Here is a 21,860-nt window from a genome sequence, read left to right on the forward strand (position 1 = left end):
TAGACATAACATACATACATACATACATACACACACACACACAAATGCACAACTTGCTGGCAATTTTTCTCCAGGGTTTAAGTGGATCATCACCCCTCCCCTTCATATGTGTATGGAGACTTGGGTAGGAGAACTTGGTAGTTCTCTGGTGTGTTGTTGGTGCCCTATTCCAAGTGAAAAGACTTTTACTTACATCTGCATAGGAAATGGCAGGGAACATATGTATTAGAGCAGTGACTTGCAAAGAAGCAGCCAATGATGAGAGGAGGTTCAAACAGTAGCTCTTAGCAAGGGCTCCTCCTTTGTCATAGACGAGTTGGTTGTTATTTTTGTGTGTTTCTGGGCAATTTTGTCAGTTTTTTTTTAACATTATTTTATTGCTAATCACAATATATTGACTACAGAGCACTATACTGAGAATTGAAGTAAGGCAGTATCAGATCTGAGTATGCTGCTCTTCTCCAATTGTGTGTCAGTTATTCAAGATCTTTGGCTTCCCCATAGAAAATATGGAATTGCTTTCTCATTATGCATTATGTACTTTGTTAACTGTTTGACTAGACTACTATTTTAAACCTACAGGTCAAGTTAGAAAAGGATGGCAACTTAAGAACAAAGACTTCGAACATGGAACGCTTCATGCTTCCTTCACAAACATCCATGTTCTGTCTATTACATGGGGTGATAAGTGTGGGGCTCCTCTGGGTATTTATTATCCTCTTGGAATAGTTGCTGAGTAAGTTGTCCTCCGAGCGGATTTTGCCAATTACCTTTGGTATAATATCATGGTTACTTTGTTGTGGAGCCTGTTGATACAATGAGTTGCACTGATTTTCAGTGTTGAGCCAGCATAGCCTCATAGAACTAGTCAGTATTCTTTGTGCTTCCACTAGATGAGAGACAGTAGAGACAACTGACCTTAGTTTGAATTTAAATATTTGCTACAATTAAACTTCTGAAACTTTCTGAAAGGACCACGTTCTTCATCCTTTAGATGGTTAATAATTATTGGCTAAATTACTTTGATAAAAGCTTTGAGGGTTATTTTAGTCTTTTATATTGTGACACATTTATATTGCAATTACAGAATGGGTCCATTTCATCGAAGGTACAAATTATATCCATAGTATTCCTTTGTTATCCTTTCAATGTCCATGAGATGAATAATGCTAATTCATTTTATGCTGACAGAGATATACCATAGTTACTTAATTTTTTTTTTTACCCTTTCTCTCGTTTAGGTTAGGTAAAATTTTATTAACATCACATTCTTTTTAAGGTGTAAGTGTAAGAATTTTGGTTATGTTGATTTTCTGTATTAATTTATTTTTTCCGATAACTTCATATTTTATGCAGCTTCTTATAGATTCTTAAGAGTGTAAGACAATATACCAACTGATACACACATGCAATACTAAAAATCTCCATTAAGTGCTATTTTCATTGTGCTCAAAAATTTTTAATAAATGTAATTTCCTTTAATAAAGGTCAGTTCCAATATAACCTCCCAATGCTGATATGAGTTCTACCTAAGAATATATTTCATCATCATAGTCTAAAGGCACAAACTATTACCATATGGGTAATAATATTATATATTTTGCCTGACACCCCCTCGCTCAAACAATAAAAAATTCCTGGTATATGAAAAAAAAAACAGGTTAGCAAAAAACTTCCTAGAGTTATTAGCAATGGGGTACCTTTTGAGTTTTCATTTAAAAAATGTAAATGTGAAACTGGATTGAATCAGAAATCGCAGGTTGAATGAATCTTGCTTGCTAGCTCTGGTGTCTGTCTTTGTGTCTACAGGAATGATTTTGAGGATAATGCTAGCGGGGTATATCTGAGGGAAAGTCAGCTTTGGGGAAGTAGGAAAGCTTGGTTTGAAAGCACAGACGTCAGTACAAAGGCTGTGCTCAAGCAAAGAAATCCTCTTATATTTTTTAGAAGAATGTTCTTAGTTTACAAGGCATTGTATCAATTGAAATAAAACAAAGGTATAAGGAGGGATACTTAGTAAGTTCAAAGAAATATTTTTTGGTGAAATAGTATGGATTAAGGCATGAATCAAGTCAAAGGGGTGCAGCATTCTACACTTTTACACTGCCTTGGAAGTCAGCACTCCTGTGATGTAATTGGCTGTATGTAAAACAAGAATGGCATTTGTTCTTTGCAACTCTTTGGCCCATAACTGCTTCACTTTCAAAGGGTGCCAGAATGTACTGGTACAATTGTGCCAATTTGATGAAAACTAAAAATCCTTCTAAAACCCTGAATGCAGATGGAACAATGGGTTTGTTTGGCAGAGATCTTTCTTAAAAATGGCTTCAGAGGACGTGAAAAAGTGACACATGAAGTCACAGTTTCACACCCAGAACCTAACCAGTATAACTAGGACAGATATGCAAACCACAAACTGCCTGGGACAGGCTGCAGGGCTATAACTGCACATGGAGACTGAGATGCTACCTGTGGGAGGCAAGGCTTGGCACAACGATTCAGATACTGGTCTTGCACTTCCTGTACTCTGTCTGGAATTCACATTCTCTTCGAAACTCTTGCTGTTCAGCAGCATGCTTGGATTGGCAGGAAAGAAGAGCAAGCAGCAGATTTAGGGATTATTTTCGCCACTCTGCCTTAAGTTGTTTCCTTTTGTTTTTGTTTTGCTGTTGGTTTGTTTGCCTTTCCTCCTGTTTGTTTGTTGGTTATTTACGTCCAGACCATCAGTCAGGGATTTCCCACTTTGGAGTACATAAGCATTGCAGAAGAGACAGAATGAGTCCCAGTGTGGGCTGAGCAGCACAATCACCTGTGGAGTCCACTGTAAAATGCCACACAAAGCATTCTGACTTCCGGGAGCCACTGAAGAGGATAAAGCATTAGTGATATTTAAAGGGTACTCCATGTTGCAAATCAATAAATATGACTTAAGTAGGAGAGTTTCACAATTTCAAAAGGCTGCTCACTACAGTCGATACATTCAAGAAGATGGAAATTGGCTGCTTCCATTTTAAATCATCTCCATCACAGATTTAGTGAAGTTCATTTACTTTAGGAAAGCTTATGCTAAAAACAGAAGTATGTAGAAGGCCATGTAGAAGACTCTGCACTAGAAAAAGAAACTCAAACTTAAGTCTGCTTGCCTACCCTTCAGCCGCTCTCCTTCTCATGCCCAGGCCTACAGGACATGACTATGCTTGTTTTGGTAATTTTAACATGGCAGTGAATATTCGACAGTTTAGACACAGACAACCGAAAATTTCCTACAAGAGATAAAGGGGAGAAAATGAAGTCAAAAGTGTATTTTTCCAAGAAACGAAACAAAACCAAACCTGTTATTTCAATGTAGGAAGTCCAGTAGTTCAATAATCCAGAACAAACATTTACAGCACTCTGTAATATTGATTAGGATTTGTTATTCTGAAATCACACGTCTCATTAGATATTGGTAAACATTATTAAACACATGTCAGCACCACTGTGTGCAGACTTGAACCATCTGTTCCTTAAATTTACAAGTCAAAATTACCTCATATACTATATAATGTAGTGCTGAACTTTGATAATCAGGTCAATTTATTCACTAGTTAGAATGTTAATTTAATTGGAAATAAAACACTTTGTCCAGGCTGGTGAGTTCTCTTAAGGAAACATTCTTATCACTAAAGGGATAGAAATTCTACAGGTAAGCATTATTTTGGTCATACAAGCATCTACCATCTATATGATAGTTTTCTAAGGAAATGGATTCATATTTTTATCATTAGCAAGACAGATAGGGGTGTGTCTCTCTCTCTCTCTCTCTCTGTGTGTGTGTGTGTGTGTGTGTGTGTGTGTGTGTGTGTGTGTGTAACATGTATGAGTGCAGAAAATGCCTACTACTAAGTTTTAGTTGAAGTGCAAAGCATTACTATTTTCAGACAACTTCATGAGCAAAAGAGTTCGTCCTTTACATTCTATATCTCATCCTTCTGAAAAGGCAAGGCAAGGTACTCAAAACACCCTACCTCAACCAGGAAAAGCAAGGTCACTGAAAAATACTTTGGAAAAGGTTTCTTATAGAGTATCCTACTAATTTACTAGGCCCAGAATTATATAATTTTATTTTTCCATATGAATATGTATAAAATGAGAATTTCAGATATAGAACATTAAACTTCATATAATTACTCAGCATGTTTGAACAGATTAAAATATTTCTTGACTTTAGTCTGTCAAATAAATAAAGAGCTTCCCATATGCAGGGGCTTATCAAGAAACCAAATGCTTTATACTTGGAGTGAAAATTTAATCACAACTGTCAAAGATCAAGCTGCTACTTCTGATAACAAACATGCAGAGATAGCATCTTATTCAATATATGCTTTCAACTTGACATGCAGGCTAATAAAAGTGAAGGTGTAGTATTTATTTTCTTTCTTGTACAACAGAAATCTCTAAAGAGTGATGATCAAAAATGCCCAGTACCAATGCATGAACACAGACAACTTTTCATCCAAAGACAGATTAACTATGTAGAGAGTAACTGTAGTAAAACAAAAAAGCGTGCATTGTTTTTGTATAAGATTTAAAAATTACTATGTATTCATGACTGTGTCTCAATGAGAGAATGTCTGTTTTCCATTGCAAAATAAATAAGACACACTACACTGTTGTAATGCAACAACCTGCTTGATTCTTTAGCTATTTTCCATGAGCCAGACCCTGCATTGACCTCCTGTACATCATGAATCAGAGTCTCCTGCCTACACCTCTTTGAGAAGGAAGGAAGAGAGAGAATAGGTAGCCCTCGTTTGATACATGAAACAATACTGCTAAGGTGGGAAACCCAAAGTAGAAGAAACTTTGTGTGCTAATGAACAAACCATAATAGTTCTCTAGGTATAGCACCGAATGCTCCAGTGTCCTCCCGCCCTCATCTTCTTTGGCTTCCTTCATTTGGTTGTCTAGCTTGCAACTTCTCCTTTAGACTCTCACAGTCACCAAACCTGTGGGTGCCTCTCTGGCTATGAAATTGTCCACTAGCCTCCATCTATTCCATGGTTCCACTTCTGGCTGCAAGGTGACTACCTCAGCTTGGAGCTGTATCATCTCAATTGTTAGTGATTAGTGTGCAGCAGGCATCCAGGTTTCTTGTTAAGTATTCTCATACAGCGGCTTAAATAAGCTGCCCTTTAAGATAGTAGGGTAAACAAAAGCAAGAAAATAATAGCTACTTCCTTTTTGACCTAACACTGCAGGCATATCAGTAGAAAAAGCATCCATCAGTTGTTTAAAGCACAAATAGAGAACTTATGTTTGTCCCCTTTCCTTTTCTCTACTATAACATATTCCCTATCTTTCCTCTTACTTTGATGTCATAGGTCAGGTACTATATGTCAGCCAGTCACCAAATTTCTGACACCATAACAATGTCATCCCTCTTCGCAGTAGGACTTCCTGAAGTGGTGGGAGTAGGCTGAATATCTAATATGAACATATATTCATTTGCAGTGCAAATGTAGTAAATATGACTCAGGAAAGAGAAATAAATGCATAGTTCAATTTAAACCTGAATTAGCAAATTTAAGCAGCAATATATCCTCAATGGCAATATTACTAGACAGTGAAGCTAACCTTTGCCTGATAATAGAATTAAACTCCTGAACGCATCTCACTGTACTACATGACTTACAGAACTCTAGAAATCCACAATTGCAGGGCACGGCATTTAGAGACATTTACTGACTTCCTACTTCAGTCTTTATTTTCCCCCTAATCCGGTCATATCAAGAATGCAAACTACTAAACCAGCAGATACCCAAACAGACCATGCAATAAGCTTCATGACAACCTCCTCTTCTTGCTTACCACTGCTTCCAGCAAGATTCAGCATTTCCTTTCTTCTCTGAATACTCAGCCACTGCCCTCTTCCTACTGAGCTACTATCTCTGGCCTAACTCGACTGCCATATGAGTTTGTAAACAGCTCCATTAAAGCACTGAATCTCCATAACATGAATAATATAAAGACAAAAACAAATTTAACTGTGGTTTACTTATAGAAAATATGAGTTCCATTATGCCTAGTAAGTGTCCATCAGCTACTTTAGCACCAGGCTAGGGTAAACCACACACCATAGGATTCTACCCTGAGTCAGCACTAAAGGCTTTGGTCTGTGGTGCAGGAAAAGTGTTACCTGCAGCAGAGAGCGTAACCAAATACAGAAAGCTATGGCGACAGAGGCAGGAAAATAAAAGGGGACAAGAAAAATGTAATGAAGCACTGATGACCACGAAGGCCTGGGTCAACCCCACAGTGTGAGGTGGCTGTAAAGTCACCATGCAGATGGCCACTGACCGACACTGAAAGCTGAAACGGATTCTCAAATTCTCTATCAAGCTAGAAATAGTAAAAATTAAATCCCTTAACCAGAGTGTGGACTCTACAGGGTTTCTTGCAATGTGTAACTGAGAATAACGTATGGCAAGCAGATCACTAAAGCATTATTACAGTGGCACACACCCCATACAAGTGGTCTGTTATACAAAACACTCAATGCATTTGCTACAAAGAAATCCAAGCTGAAAGAAACCAGGAGAAAACAATAAAGAATTATTTAAATTCACTCAATTTTCATAATAGTTTCAACTCATCAATGAGGTCTGAAATATGTGTGTTCCTAATACTTTTCCTTTCATAGAAAAAAAAATCTTATTTATTTTTTAGCCTGCATATGCAAAACAACATAGAGAAATCTTTAAATAGTTACAGGCAAAAAATTCAACCATCCTAAGCAATAAACTAGATGATGGTACCTGAACTAAATAAATATAAAGCTTAAGTAATATTTTGATGTTCTATTTCATTGGTTTGAGAAAGCACAGGTTTAGGATATAATTTAGTTATTAAATAAAATCCTTCAGTTGGATTTGCAGATCAGAGAAAATTAATATTTGGATTTAGTTCAGAGGTTGAGTAAATTAGCTCAGTTCACTCTAGGTTTGAGTTCATGGTTCATTTCAAGTTCTTGATAATGAGCCCATCAAAATAAAAATATTTAAATAATGTAATCAGGGCTGACATTTAAAAGTAAGTGTTCACGCAAATATGTGTGTTAAAAAAACAAACTCACTTTACAGAGAGAGCTAAGGTCAAATCCGAAGGTTTGAGCATTCCGGGAGCCAGCATTCATGTAGTTTCCCATTAGCAACACAAGTTCCAGCAACTTGCTAAAGCCTTTGCTCTTCTTGATCTCCTCGCAGGCAGTACTGACAGCCATGATGTCAGGTTTGATGTTGTTCACCTGCTCTTCAAATTGAAGCTTAAAGAGAATAGCACTGAGCCGTGGCCGGAGTCTCTTCACATTGCTCATCTGATTGAAAAGAAAATAGCAGATTTCCTTTAAAATGCATGGTATACTTCAGCACTGTACCTCGGCAAGTAATCTGGGATGATTTATTGGTATGACAGTACGGAAGAAGCAATATGTCCCTTGAAACTGATGGCAGGAAGAGAGGAGCTCTGCTTGTTTCTGTAAGGAATCCAGCCATCCTTCAAAAACAAAATTAAAAATTCAGATGTGCAATGAAAAGAAAGCTTTAATGAAACAGTGAAGTTTAATTAAGCAATCAAATAAGCATTAAAACAAAAACCAAAGTTTTAAGAAATGTAACGGGATACATAGAAAACAGACGACAAAGCAGTCACAGAATTGCTAAATAATCTTTACTCAATACTGAAATGCACTGGGTCATGTTTAAAACATATTCAGAAAGGTCTAAAAAAGGTTTGTTTGCTTCAAATAGCAATTGCTGTCCTCAGAAGCCCTGCTGACTAACAGTATGTGTTAGATAGAGGGAGAGTAAATAGGTCCCAATTTGTACTAAATTGACTTTCTTCAGAAACACAGAAAGTAGAATGACTCCTGACACATACTAAATTAGCAGAATCAGAGTTAGGAAACATGGGCATAGAAAGAAGACAGAGTAGCACAAAGCCACAGGGCTGTCACATGCCAAGGTAACTAGGGAGACTTGGCTTTGCTGCTGAGGATACAGAAGGCTTAATGGTGAGAAAGAACAAAAGACTGTTCTCACTAAGCTAACACCCTTTATTCCAGTTACCCATGACACAAAAATCCACTTAGGTAGAACTCAAACCCTCCGTCAGTTTGATGGTTTCCCTGATCAAATACATTAGCAATATGAGGCCTTGGTAACCCTAATGAGGCAGTGATAGTGAAACTGTTGAAGTTGTTCAAGCAACTATCAAAGGAAGTTTGAGGCAAGGGCAGATCACAGTGAGAGAATATAACAGGAATAAAAAAGATGAATGTCCAAGATCCTAACGGAAAAGGTAAAATAGGACTCAAGTCCTATTTATTTTTTGAATGAATGAATTTCCTTTGAATGAATGAATTTCCTTTGAATGAATGACTTCAGATGAGCCAAAGCCTCATCGTGGTTGAGGGCTTAACAATAACATACATATTAATTTATCTGCATCACGTGTGTGCGGTACAATAAGCAAGCTTCCAAGAGGCAAACTAGCAAAAGTAGTAAAAACTCCACTCTACAGGCACTAGAAATACTTTCCCTTTCCTCAGTTCAAAGAATGTCTGCAACTTCTGACTAGGGAAAAGTAAAACAGAAAGCACCTTCTTTTACAACAAAATAAAAAGAAAATAGACTCAGCAAAGGTATTTTTAATGTATTTTATAGGTTAAGCAATACAAAATTATAGAATGAGCAAGGGTCACTATACTCAAAAATTAATTCCTATAGTACATGATCTGATCCTTTTAGATCTTTATCACAAAAAGTAGGGATAAATTGTGACTACCTCTCAGAAATTCATTTGAGACTTAAAATACATTGCATGACCCCAAACAGATTATTTTTCCTGGATTATTCTTTAATACTTAAACTCTGCAATGTCAGACACCCACATACATCGGCAGTATGGGTGCTACTTATTAAGATGAATACCTTCAGAATGGTGAAGAACGAAGAAGACGACGACAAAAATGTAGGGCATGTGATTGTAGCCACTCAAACGGGGAAGGATGACCTACTACAGCTCTGGTTTTCATCGGCCCCCATTCATGATTATGGAAGCAGGTGCAGTCCCAATGTTTTAGTGCCCCACGCAAAGCAATGCTGAGGTATTACAAAATATGTTAATCCTAGCATAGATTAATGTACTATTTATGTACAAAGAGGAAGGGGAAAGAAAGGTTGGTTAAATGCCTACATTATACCACCCCAAAATATGTTAAAATTTTCCTTCTGACAAGCTAACCATATGTAGCCAACCTAAAGTAATTAATTTTCCTAGAAAAACATAACCCAGATTTGTATGACTAATGAGTGTATCTGGCACTGAGGACAGGTACTGTGAAAAGAGAAAGTCCATGATGTAATGCAGAACGAAGCACTGCATGTGCACAAAACCCTGACAAGGCAAAGTCAGGGAAGGTAACCTAAAAAACGGCAGCTGTGAGGAGGACTTTTGTTTTCATTAGATACCTGGTTCTCATTGCTCTTCCTGTAAACTTGGATAAATCCATATTTGGATGCTACTTGATTTCATATCTGAAGAAAAATTACTGAGCTGAAATGGGAACCTTGGAGGTCAACCTCAGCTCCTTGGTAGCCAAAAATTATAAGGATTTCTAGGCCAAGTGGATTCCCAGTTTACAGATGGATGACCTCAGGGTAATGGTCTAAGATCTTGAGACTTACAATAATAATAAGGGTTCTTTAGCACGTTATTTAAAATGAACGCTTCTTCAGGTACAGTAAGATTTAAAAAGGATGGAAGAATATTGGTATAAACTTGAAAGGCCTTTTCTGCTCTTCACCATCTCCCATCTTTTATCAACACTGAGGAATTGCATCCTGTTCTTAGGAAACTCAGTCACCTGCTGCATGTAGAACTGGAAAGCCAGGTGCTATACTAGCATGCAGAGTGACAACAGAAAGCCATGGAAGTGACAAAGGATGAGAAACAGAACAAGGGGTCAGGAGGAATAGAAAAAGTTGACTCAAGCAAAATAAGAATCAGAAAATCGGGGAGTGGGGGGGTTTCATTTCATAGTTAAAACTATACCTTTTGTTTTATAACTTCAAAATACCCAAATCTATTATATTGACTTATAAACTGATCATACTGACTTGCATTCTGAAGATTAAGCTAAACAATAAAAAGTGCTTTGACTTCAGTGCTATTTCTAAAAGAAATATTTTTTTATGTTATGTGTGTGAGTGTTGGACCTGTGTATCTGCACCACGTACCCGCAGTGCACACAGGGGCCAGGAGAGGGAGTCAGGTTCCAGACAACAACAGTAAGATGGTTATCTGGCAACATGGGAAACAAGCCAGGCTTTCTGGGAGAGCAGCCAATTAATGGATCACTCTCTAGCACAGTAGACCTATTGCTGAAGGCCGAGCAATACAGTTGACGCCACCATTCATAGAAAGCAACCAAAAAGACACAAAATCAAAAACAAAAAAGCTAACTTTTACTTCAAAAATTTGTTTCTTGGGCACAAGCAAGAGCAATGGTGTAAGGAAACACAAGAGACAATAAACCCATTAGAATAGAGTAGATCCATTCCATACTGTGAGAGAAACTGAAGTCCTAGCTACTGTTTTTGAAGCCCACCACTTTTCATTTATTACTGTCTCAATCAGCAGATGCAACATCCCGTAATTTCATTACAGGGTAATTTTGTACACTTTCCATAAAGGAAAACTGAATAAATTTGTAATTTTTATAACAACTGTGTGTTAACAGTTCTCTTTACAATGTATTTTATTATAGTCAGCTATTGGACTTATTAAAAACTGGAGGGATTTTTCTCCTCAACTTCACAGAATTTATATGGTCTTACTTCAAGGGAAATTTGAGTGATTAGTAACTTTGTCAATATTCTCTAAAGTCATAAAACTAACCATGAAGTTTCTATCACTACACTACCTTGACTGAAAAGATGCCAGCTCCAATCTTAACTGCCCTAATGCTCTAGATGCATGCCTGGTGAACATCTCACTATAAGGAAAGATGGGACAAACATTCAAGTCACATGACTAGTAGGCTCTGGGCTTCCAGCTACCTTGCTGTTGGTCAAGCATTAGCACCACAGTGTAAAAATTCAGTCACAATTTATAAAGCAACTGGAATGAACCTCAAGCTGTATGTAGTTCTACATTTTCTTATGAGGATGAACTTGAATTCCCAAGCACAGTTACTAAGCAACACCTACAAAGCATGGTCCTTCCAGCGTTGGCCTGTTATCATCTCCATGTCTCTCAGCTCTCCTTCATGTGCACTGCTGTTAACTACACAACTGAGATCTGGGTCCTCTTACAGATCACATTTCCTAATTTAGTGTCTGCTTAGACTTGTCTAAAAGCAAATTCTTCCATTTCCTGTGGGAGAGGGGCGATAAGCATTGGCGCAGAAGAGAACTGCATCCTAGGTTCTGAACAGCAAGGGCAGCACTGAGAAAATTCTGGGATCTAACTGGAGTGAAGGCATTAAAAACTCTGTCTTTTTAATTATGTGGGGGAGGAAACGCCTATCTTCCACCATTGGCAACCCAGTATGCTCAAGATCTCCAGAAAACTCAGGGGAAAAGAAGTTAATTTCACTTAGAGAGAAGCTGGGGGTCGGGGGGAGGGAGAAAAAAAAAAAAAAAAGAAACCCTATCCATGTGCCTTATGTCTGAGTAGTACTCAGAATATCAAAAATGTTTTTAAAATAAGTGTGGCCTTATGATATTAAAGCTGTTATGCTAAAATTATTTAAGAAAACTAAACAACAGCAAAGTACATATGGCATAAGTTTTACATGCTTCATAGAAGGCAAGCAACGCCAAGACTTGTACATTTATACTCTATAAATCTGCCTGCAGTTTCACTGATTTCTCTGCTTGCTCCAATATACTATTAAACCTATGAATTAAAATTTTCAATTTAGTTATTGAACTTTTCAGCTCAAGCATTCCCATATGGTACATTTTTGTCACTTTCGTTTCTTTGCAAATATTTCTTAATTAAGAACATTTCCATTTCCCTGTCTGTCCCCTGCCCTCAGCTTTCCCATCGGATCTGTGAAGAGCAGCACCATAGCCACACTAAGCTTGGACAAGTGCAATCCATAGCTGAAACAATTTGGGAACCGATTTGTTTTGCAGTTTTTCTTAACAATTTGTCTAGTTTTCTTATTCCTCAATTTTTAAGTTCTGTATTCAATGTCATATGTGCAAACTGTGCCCAGTCCAAATCCCACAGCCTCCTTTGAAGATTATATCTTCTTACTTCAGCAGGCCAAGCAGCCCCTGAGTGTTCACCTTGGGTGGCATAGGCTTCCTGCCATTCCTTCGGTGTCTGAGAAGCTCAGTAAAGTAAGGGGGTTTCTCTGGCATTCTAACTAAGTGCTATACAGGCTCCAAAGTGTTTCCTGAATTTTCCATTAGTTTCTGTGGTGGGGATGGACTTCAGAGTCTACCTTTCCCTGTAGTGGTGACCCTCATAATTGAAACTGTTTCTTTCTTTTTCCCCTTTGTTCAAATCAGTATCAAGAATGTGGATAAAATGTTCCCTACAAATGGACAGGGCAGAAGCCCAGTACCAACCAGGGTTGCTGGACTTCCAGATGCTCAGTCTATACTCTCCTGCTGTCGCTTTTTCTGGAAGATGTGCTCAGGACACTGATTGACTCAAGGTGGATCTCCTCCATCACTGCTCAAGTCCCTTCTAGACAGCCCCTCCATCTTTAGCCCTGTAGATGGTTATATCCTCTACTGCAGCTTATCTTTGGGATGTATGTAGAAATCTATCATCAGGACAATGGCTAGGACTGAGTTCTGGAGATCTGTGCATTTCTCTTCTCATAGAACACAAATGGCTCTACAGGTAGACCAGTCTGAAGCAGTAAGCTTGGGCACGGTCTCCAGACTTTAGAGTCTACATGGTTCTCATAAATTTGTTAAATTTATTCCTATGTATTTTAAAGTTTCTGACGTTACTACAAATAGAATTTTAAAAGCATTTTATTGTAGTAAAATTTCTATTATTAAAATATAGAAGCCCTCGTTATTTCCCAATATGTTCTATGAGATTCTATATTATGTCAACACAAACTGCTATCCACAATATTTTCCTGTCAGGCTTTTCTTTTTAATGGTAATAATCCATGAGGAGACAATTTGTGGACACAGGAAAATTTCAAACATATACATTTATATATCAAAAGTTTTATATGTATATAACCTATATCAAAATTTCCATGCGTATATAACCCATGTCATTCCTTATAACGTTTACTGAGTTTCATAATACTTGACCTTCAGAGACCTTTCAAACACAATGGTAGTTTAAAGAACGTGGGATAAAACTGTAAATGAGGCAGGATAGATCTTCAATAATTATACATGAAAGTAGGAGTGAAAGAAAATTCTACAGTAAATTTAGTTAACTGTTGTCTCATTTCCCACTATAGTCACTGAAAAGTCTTACAAGGATCCATGTGACCTCTACATTCAGAATACTAGAATACGTTAGAAAAGACCCAAGGCACTGGCTGATGGTCTTAGCTAAAAAGCCCCCTATAAACACTGCTGACAAAGTGCTGAATCATTAAAGACTTTTGTGCTTATACGTGCAAAACAGTATAGGCTTTATTCCTAATGAATGATGTATGCCTAGTAATTAGGATGTGACTGTAATGGTGTTTTGTTTTGCTTTTCCAAATGAACTGAATTAAGCCAATTATGTAATGAAATTTCAGTAATATATCGATGGCCTAACTAGAAAGCACGATGCTTCTGTACAAACCAGGAAGACAATATATAAGCCATCAAAAAGAACACCCTACAATTCCATTATAAATATGTGTCCCTGGGTGGTTTTGATTATATACTATTTATCTGCAAAGTAATAAAACAGAAACACAATCTCCAAAAATATAATCAAAGTAAGCAACAATTTTAAGTCTTACTTTAGATATAGTAAACAGAAATACAAGAGGGATGGCCACCATAGGAAAAGAAGGATGAAAATCTGGGGGAGACAGAAGAAAGGAATGAAGGCAGGAATGAAAATCAATCCTTTCATGAAGACATGACATTTGACCCCAAAAGCAGCACACAGTAAAAATAAGGTAAATGTGAACAAATGGGGAGACAGTGGATATGGGTGAAACCATGGGAAGGAAGAGAGTGGAAAAACATGCCGTGGAAAAACAGAAACCAGGTCTCTTCCAAATTATGATCAAAGAAACCACCAGACAAGCAAAAGGAAATCCAGAAAGAATTCCTTGACACTAGAATAACTGTCAAAGGAAATCCTTGAGGAAGAAGGAAAGTGGTACCAAACAATAGCACCAGTATAGTATTAGTAAAGACAGACAGGGCTTTACAGCACTGCTAGTTAATACTCTTCTAAGACAGAGCCTTAGAGTCTAGGCTGCCATCAAACCCCATATGCTGCCAAGGCTACCCCTTAATACTGGATCCCCCTGCTGGAACTCAAAATACTGGAACTACAGGTCTGTGAAGTCATGACTGGACAGAAACAGGGGTTTTCCATTGACATTTAAAAATCTCCTTTAAAAAATGCATTCTCCAGGCCTGCTGGAGATTTTACATTGGCACCAAGTCATGGCTTGACTTACATCCCTGGAAGGACAGAGATACTTCTGAAACTGTCCTTTGACCATGACACATGCTACCCCATGTGGGCTTGCACACCCAGACTAAATAAATAAATGTAGACTAATTTAAAATATTCACTACAGAGGCAATTAACAAAATAGTAACACAACATGAGCAAGTAAGTTAAAAAAATTTTGATGGTGCTGTTAAAAGAAATTGTAAAGAAGGCAAAAAATAGTAAAACTACATAGATGAGATGAATATAAAGTAGAAGCTAACAACTTCAAACTGAAACATATGGATGACCACATTTTATAATGTCTGAACCATTTATTTAACCTATTTCATGAGACAGTATATTCCCTACCCAAGCTATAATCAATTGGGAAATAGTCCAATTAAAGTGCAGAAATCTAAGAATGAAAAGAAGATCTCAGGTAAGAACAAAGGCTCAGGAGTAGAACCCCTACAACATAGTATCCTGCCTTCACAATAAGAGAAGAGGCAGATGGGCAGTCTTTCCCAACTAGCAGTCTGTCTTCAAGAATTACTGACTAAGGAGAAAGGATAGCAAAAGACACTGTGTGATCAGTAATAAAATATGAAGTTTCACAATAATCAATTTGGTTATGATGAATGCTATTAGCCGCACCAATGACAACTGCCTTAGTCACTGCTCTATAGCTGTGAACAAGGCAACTCCTATAAAGAAAACATTTACTCGGAGTCTTGCTTACAGTCTGAGAGGTTGAGTCCATTAACTTTATATCAGGAGCATAACAGCACTCATGGTGCTGGATGGTGTAGTTGCAAACAGAGACAGTTAGTGGAGGTGGGGAGGGGTGTGCAGAGGCATTCACATGAGGATACAGAGAGCAAACTCGGCCCAGCATGAGCTTCTGAAACCTTGAAATTTATCCCAACAAGCCTAAAGGTGCACCAATAAGGTCACACTCCTACTACTCACGCAGTGCCATTCCCTGAAGATGAAGCGTTCAAAAGGATGAGCCTAGAGGGACCATTCTCATTCCACTCCCTGGCCACCATAGCCATATAATAATGCAGAAATGTATTCAGTTCAAATTCTGTCACAGTTTCAACACTTTAAAATCCCCAAGTTCAAAGTCTCTTCTGAGGTGCAACAGAATCTCTTAGCTTTAAAAATAAAATAAAAAACATTTCCCATATGTCTAACATGCAATGTCACATGCTATATATCATTATTCCCAAGAGGAGGAAAGGGGACACAGGAAATATTGGACTGAAGCAAACCCAAACTGAGCAGGACAAACTCCAAATCAGCACCTACACGTCTGATTGCAAATTCTTCTTCAGATTTCCAATGCTTTCAACTTTGTTGACTGCAACATCACTCTCCTGGGCTGAGTCAACACTCATTATGCAGCTTTGTTTGACAAGTATCCCATGGCTCTGGCTTCTCCAACATTGAAGTGTCCAATACAATTTAATTTTCTCATTAATAGGTTCATACAAAGCCCTCTCTGGGCTTCAATTCAGGGACATGTCCAATATACACACCTGGCCTCAAAGGTTTTCCTAGACACAAAGGGATATTCCACAACACCCTTTATTGTATTCTTCACTCTAAAGACATAAGTATGTGGCCAAAGATGCCCAATTCTGCTTCTTGCTAGGGATGGAACATGACCCCTTCTCTTTTAGTTACATTGGCATCAGCTTTAACAACAATTAGAGGTTACCTACACTGCCTAAGCTTTCATTTAAGACTTTTCACGTGTTCAAAGCCTAGAATGTGGGACCTTATCTGGAGGTCATTATACCCTTTATTCCACTTAGCATTAGAACTCTAAACATTTTATCTCCTTGAACACTAGATTTGCCTGCAAGAAAATACATACTGGTGTTCCCTTTCTCCTCAAACCATATATATGTATATATATATAATTTTTCCATACCCAACTTACTCATTTTGATTGTTGATTTGTGTAAAAATGACCACTACAAGGCACAGGTAATACTAGGCTTTCTTGAAATTTCCTCTTCCAATTCCACTAGTCCAATATTCGTCAACTTAGCCTCTCGTAAATTGAAGGTCAAGGGCATAAAGCAGTCACATTCTTTGCCAGAATATCACAAGAATAGTCTGTAGGTGACTTGCCAATATTCTGCCCCTCTTAACTTTCTTTATCCAGGTAACCACATGATACATCACACTCGTCACCACCATTTTCAATGCTACTAAAAGGGCCATGTACTTGAAGCATCCAACTGCTTTTCAAGTCCAAAGTCCCAAAATCCATATTTATCTAACAAACAGCATGGTCAGGGCTTGTCCTCACAATATTCTACTCCTGCTGCCAACTCCTATCTTAGACACTGTTCTACTCCTATTATGAGACACCACTACCAAGCAACTCATAGGACAAAGTATTTAACTGGGGGAATTACCTTAGAGGTTTCAGAGTATTAGTCCATTATCATCATGTCAGAGAGCAAGGCAGCCTGTGTGGTGCTGTAGCAATAGCTGAAAGCTACATCTTGATTCACAGACCAGGAGAGAAAACAAACTTGCCCTATTGTGGGATTCAAAGCCCGCTCCTAGTGACATTTCTTGCAACAAGTCACACCTACTCCATAATGCTCACAAGTCCTAATCCTTCTCAAAAATTCTACTGCCTGATGACTACGGGTTCAATTATATGAGTCTATGGGGGACAGACTTATTCAAAACCCCATAATAAGATTACACCTTTTCTTAACAATATTGATCCAAAACAATTTTTTGGGGGGAGGGGACAATTCTAGATATGTTTTACTGTGACTGGATGACTCTATAAGATAAGATAAAGTTAGAAGATAGCAAGTTCAGGGTCAGCAGGGCTACACAATATGACCATGGGTTAAAACACATATAAATAATAAGTAAGTAAGTAAATAAATAAATAAATAAATAAATGAGTAAAAAAAGAAAATAAAGAGTACATTATATTCTATTTTAACATTGGTTTGCCTCTGCCACTTCATTGATGTGGATTAAATGAACATATAGGAAAATGCAGTCCTTTCATGGTTTTGCAAATTTCACTGAACTGGAAGGATATGAAAACTCATTAGAATACTATAAATATACTTTCATTGAAGTGTCAGTTTGGCTAAAGCATCTAAACTTGCAAATCTTTAATTAATTACATATTGCAGACTTATCAGTCAGAGGGTGAAGTAAGAGTTAATCACAGAACCAAAAAAAAAAGTCATAAGCTGGAGGCAGGATACAAACAATAGCTTCAACAACACAGCTCATGAGGTTGAATAAGGTAGTTGATCATCATACCTCCTCTAGGTCCAAAAGGTAATACCACTAAGAAATACTCAGGGATTTTTGTTTGTTCTTTCTCATTCTGGAGGAGGCTGAGGCAGGGGCATTGGAACCACCTACAGTGACAAGGCAGTAGCTCCAAGGCTTCATAAGAGTGTATTAGAAGTAATGAGAAAGAGGGATTTTCCCATGATGCTTGCTAACTAGTTCGTATGTTTAAACATTACCTACTTAAAATAATGCTTACGTGACTAATTCACTGAAAGTTTATGTGTGCCATTTTATACAATTGTGCTCTTTCTCTGAGGCTACCACATTAATGTCAAAGGGGCTGCATATTTATTGAAAACATAGGCTTGTTAACAATGACACCTTGCTGTGTTTCTTAGCTTTGATTGTTTGTAGTTTTCATTCTGCTTCTCCAGTAGGACAGGAAAAATTCATTTGGGGACTTCTACAAAGAAAGCAAAGGCTTTCCAGAAATCTATTTAGTGTTTGGTTCAAGTCACTCTTCAGGTTAATAAATAGGTGCAAGCATTCTGGGAGCATTCTAATTAAGTCCTCAGTGCAATTTTGATCAAGTACCTACTCTAGCCATTCAAGAGAAAGTAATGCCAATCTTTGTGCAAATGACAGAGATACGATTTGGGTCTGAAAGCCTTGCAGAGGGAGAGAGAACAATGAGAATACTGGCCAAACATGGCAGTCAGGCAATGGGTAGAATGGATGAGAGTATGGAGAAACATATGCAGAAACCAGAAACCTGCATTTTAAGGAAGACAGAGTGGGAAGAAAGCATTGTCTAACAATATCTATTACTGTAACCAGAAGTACAACAATGGGTAATTTCAAGAGAAGTAGTAAAAAACCAAGTAACTACTAAGCTAAGACAATAGCAGACACAGTACCTAGTAGATAAGGAAAACAACGCAAGACCCCAAATTACACAATGTATGAGACTAAAATATTGTTTGGCTTAGTAATAAGGGGAATGATTGTGAAAAGCTCAGAGCTGAGAATAATAGCTCAGCTACTTAAGTGATTGTCCTGCGAGCAAAACAATTATAGTCTCATGCCAGATCCCTGCCCTGCCTCCCCAAAGCCAGTTGCTGATACATATACTTATAATTCGAGGAAAGTAGAGACAGGTGGATCCCTCAGGATGGCAAGGGAGCAAGTTCATCCTATTGACGAGGCTATTGGGCAATGAAAGACCCTGTCTCAAAAGTAGAAAAAAAGTAAAAGGTAGACAGAAGAGTCTAAAAATAACACCAGCAGCAAGCTGTCCTCTGCCTACACATAGATACACACACACACACACACACACACACACCCCTCAACTTCTTTTCTCTTAATTAGCATTCAAAATGGAGAATTTTTAAATAGAATTCTATGCAATAGCTTTAGGGAAAACATAATGTTTCTATGAAAGTCTTAAGAGAATGCTGCTGGAGGTCCAATACCCTTCTATAATGAGCATGCGTACTTTCTATTGGCTATTGGGTCCACAGGAATGATATCTACAGAAACTCTGATCAAAAGACAGAAACACCACACTTTCCTATAGCACAGAGCCCATAGAATTTATATAGAAAGAGAGAAAATGGCATAAAGGAGAAATGAATAAAATCAAAAAGAAGAACATTCAATCAATTTCATTTGAAAATCACTTAACAATGGAAGCTTTCCAATACATTGAAATTTATATACTAAGTCTCGTCTACTTAAAAAATACATTTAAATAAAATGTTAGTACAACACTAACGTACAAATTTAATGTTGTAAAACACAAGTGTTTGCAGGAATTTTCAGACATTCTTTGCTTGGTAAGAATTTTGGGAAATACATTGAGACAAGGGATTTGGTAATGGTGAAGCTGGTGGTAAATAAGCTAATGTTAGCATTTTTCTAAAGGAAGAATAAAAAATCAAGGACTATTCCATATTTTTAATAACAATGCTATCTGGACTTGGACATAAAACTGACACCCTGGAAAGGGAAGAAAAAGCGCAGTAATAATGGATCCTAGCTGAGCTGCAGGAAAGGAAGCTTGAGCCAGTGTTAGAGGAAAGGAAACCAGCACACTCATCCGTTCAAAAGAGCAAGGGCTGCTCTGCAAGATAAGGAGAGCTAATGAAACATACAGCTGAATACAGAATAAAAACATAAGCAAAGCAAAGGCCGTGAGGCAAAAATCTCAGGCAAGTGTCATAATTAATCCAATAAACATGGGGTCAAAGCAGCAGCACACTGTGTTCCAGGATCCCAGAGGTAAATTTAAAAGAAGTACACATCTGAGTATGGATCCCAGAGAAGTGGGGAAGTACAGAGCCCAGGAGAGTTAGTGTGCTTGCTACCTTAGGACAGGAAATGGGGAGAGGCAGCAGGCACACAGGAGCAGGGACTCAGACTAGGTAGTCTACACCATGCTGTTCAAGAACAGAGACATCTACTCTCCCATTTGGGCCCTTAGACTCCTGGGGGAAAAAGATTTCTACTGTGGGTTTGGAAAGAAAAACAGACAAAACGGGTCATGAGCCAAGAAATGCAATATAAGGTCAAGCCTATCTTGGAAAAATTTCCCGTTGCATTATATTATTTTCTAGAGTATACATCTCCAGCAATGGTGCAAGAGGTCTGAACCTGGAAATAACACAGTGGGGTGGGGACAATGAGATGTGGAAAATAGGAAGCAGAAATCATCAGTACGGAGGTTCTTGGTTCAGATGGTTATTCATACATGATTCAGCTGTGTGTGAAAGGATGTATGCATAAATTACACGTGTTGTGTGTGATGTATATTCAAGTTGTGTGGTATATGTATGAAATGTGCATGTATATAACCGTTTATGTACAAGGAGGCCAGAGAATACTGGCTATCATCTTTTACTACTCTCTGTCTTACCCCCATTTAACAGGACTTCCCAGTGAGCATAGAGTTGATACTCTGGTTCTAGGTCAGCTGGTTATGGGTGCTGAGCATAAGATCTCGGGGCCTTGTGCTTCCTCATTAACCTCAGAGCCATCAAAAGCACTTTCCAATTCCTGATAACATAGGGGCTAGTATATGAAAAATATGAATATATAAACTTTGTGAACAATTCATCAGTAAATTTAGGTAACAGAGTCAGTGTGTACTTGCTGGTCTGGGTTAGCTTTTTTGATTTAAGATTCATGCCATTAACTTAAAACTCCAAAATTAACTTCTCTCCCTGCTACTCTCCAAAACTCCATCTATGAGGTATAACAAGTCAGAGATACCATAGTATGACCAGCACTTACTTGGTGACTTACAACCCTCTATAACTCCAGTTTCAGAGGATCAAGCACCCTCTTCTGGCCACTACAGGCACAAAAACATAATTGGTACACATATATGCAGACTGGCAAACATACATGAATTAAAAAAAGAAAATGCTACAAAATAGGTATCATGAAAAGGGAGTAAAAGGTAAATTATCTGTGTGAGAATCTTCCAGTGGTCTTAGAAAAAAATGGGAAAGAACCAGGGAACAGTCAGATCCAAAGTACAAGGAAGCAAGAACTAAAAACGGTGAAGAGAACAGTGAAACTTTGCCAAAGTCAAGAGCAAACAAGATGTAAGTTGGACCTAGCCCTTGAGGTTGTCTGTAACACTAAGAGGTAACAGAACAGCCCGACCACAGTGACAGAAGCAAAGAGATGTGTATAAACATTGCTATAGCATCACAGAACAGTAAGAGAGTCAGACATCCTGAAATGGGAAAGAACATGTTCAAGATAAAAATGTGAAGATACTGACAGCAGCTGACATACTACGCTTTCTCCATGACACATGTGCTTTGATAAATCCCAAAGACCTTTGAGATGGCTTCTACGTTCACGTACTAAAAGAAAAGAAGGAAGGGGAGGGGAGGAGAGGAGAGGGAAGGGGAGGGAGG

At 38.0% G+C, this 21,860-nt stretch overlaps 1 protein-coding gene across 3 annotated transcripts in view; it reads right to left on the reverse strand.

Annotated features, from left to right (window-relative positions):
* Positions 1-21,860, reverse strand: part of Diaph3 (diaphanous related formin 3) — a 473,693-nt gene that overhangs the window by 212,233 nt on the left and 239,600 nt on the right. For all 3 annotated transcript variants that reach the window (XM_029469353.1, XM_021182083.2, XM_021182084.2), the window contains one exon: positions 7,115-7,354. In XM_029469353.1, coding sequence (XP_029325213.1) covers positions 7,115-7,354 — 240 coding nt within the window. The remainder of the gene's footprint in view (positions 1-7,114; positions 7,355-21,860) is intronic.

The sequence above is a fragment of the Mus caroli genome, chromosome 14 (genome assembly GCF_900094665.2).
Source record: "Mus caroli chromosome 14, CAROLI_EIJ_v1.1, whole genome shotgun sequence".
Taxonomy (NCBI): Eukaryota; Metazoa; Chordata; class Mammalia; order Rodentia; family Muridae; genus Mus; species Mus caroli.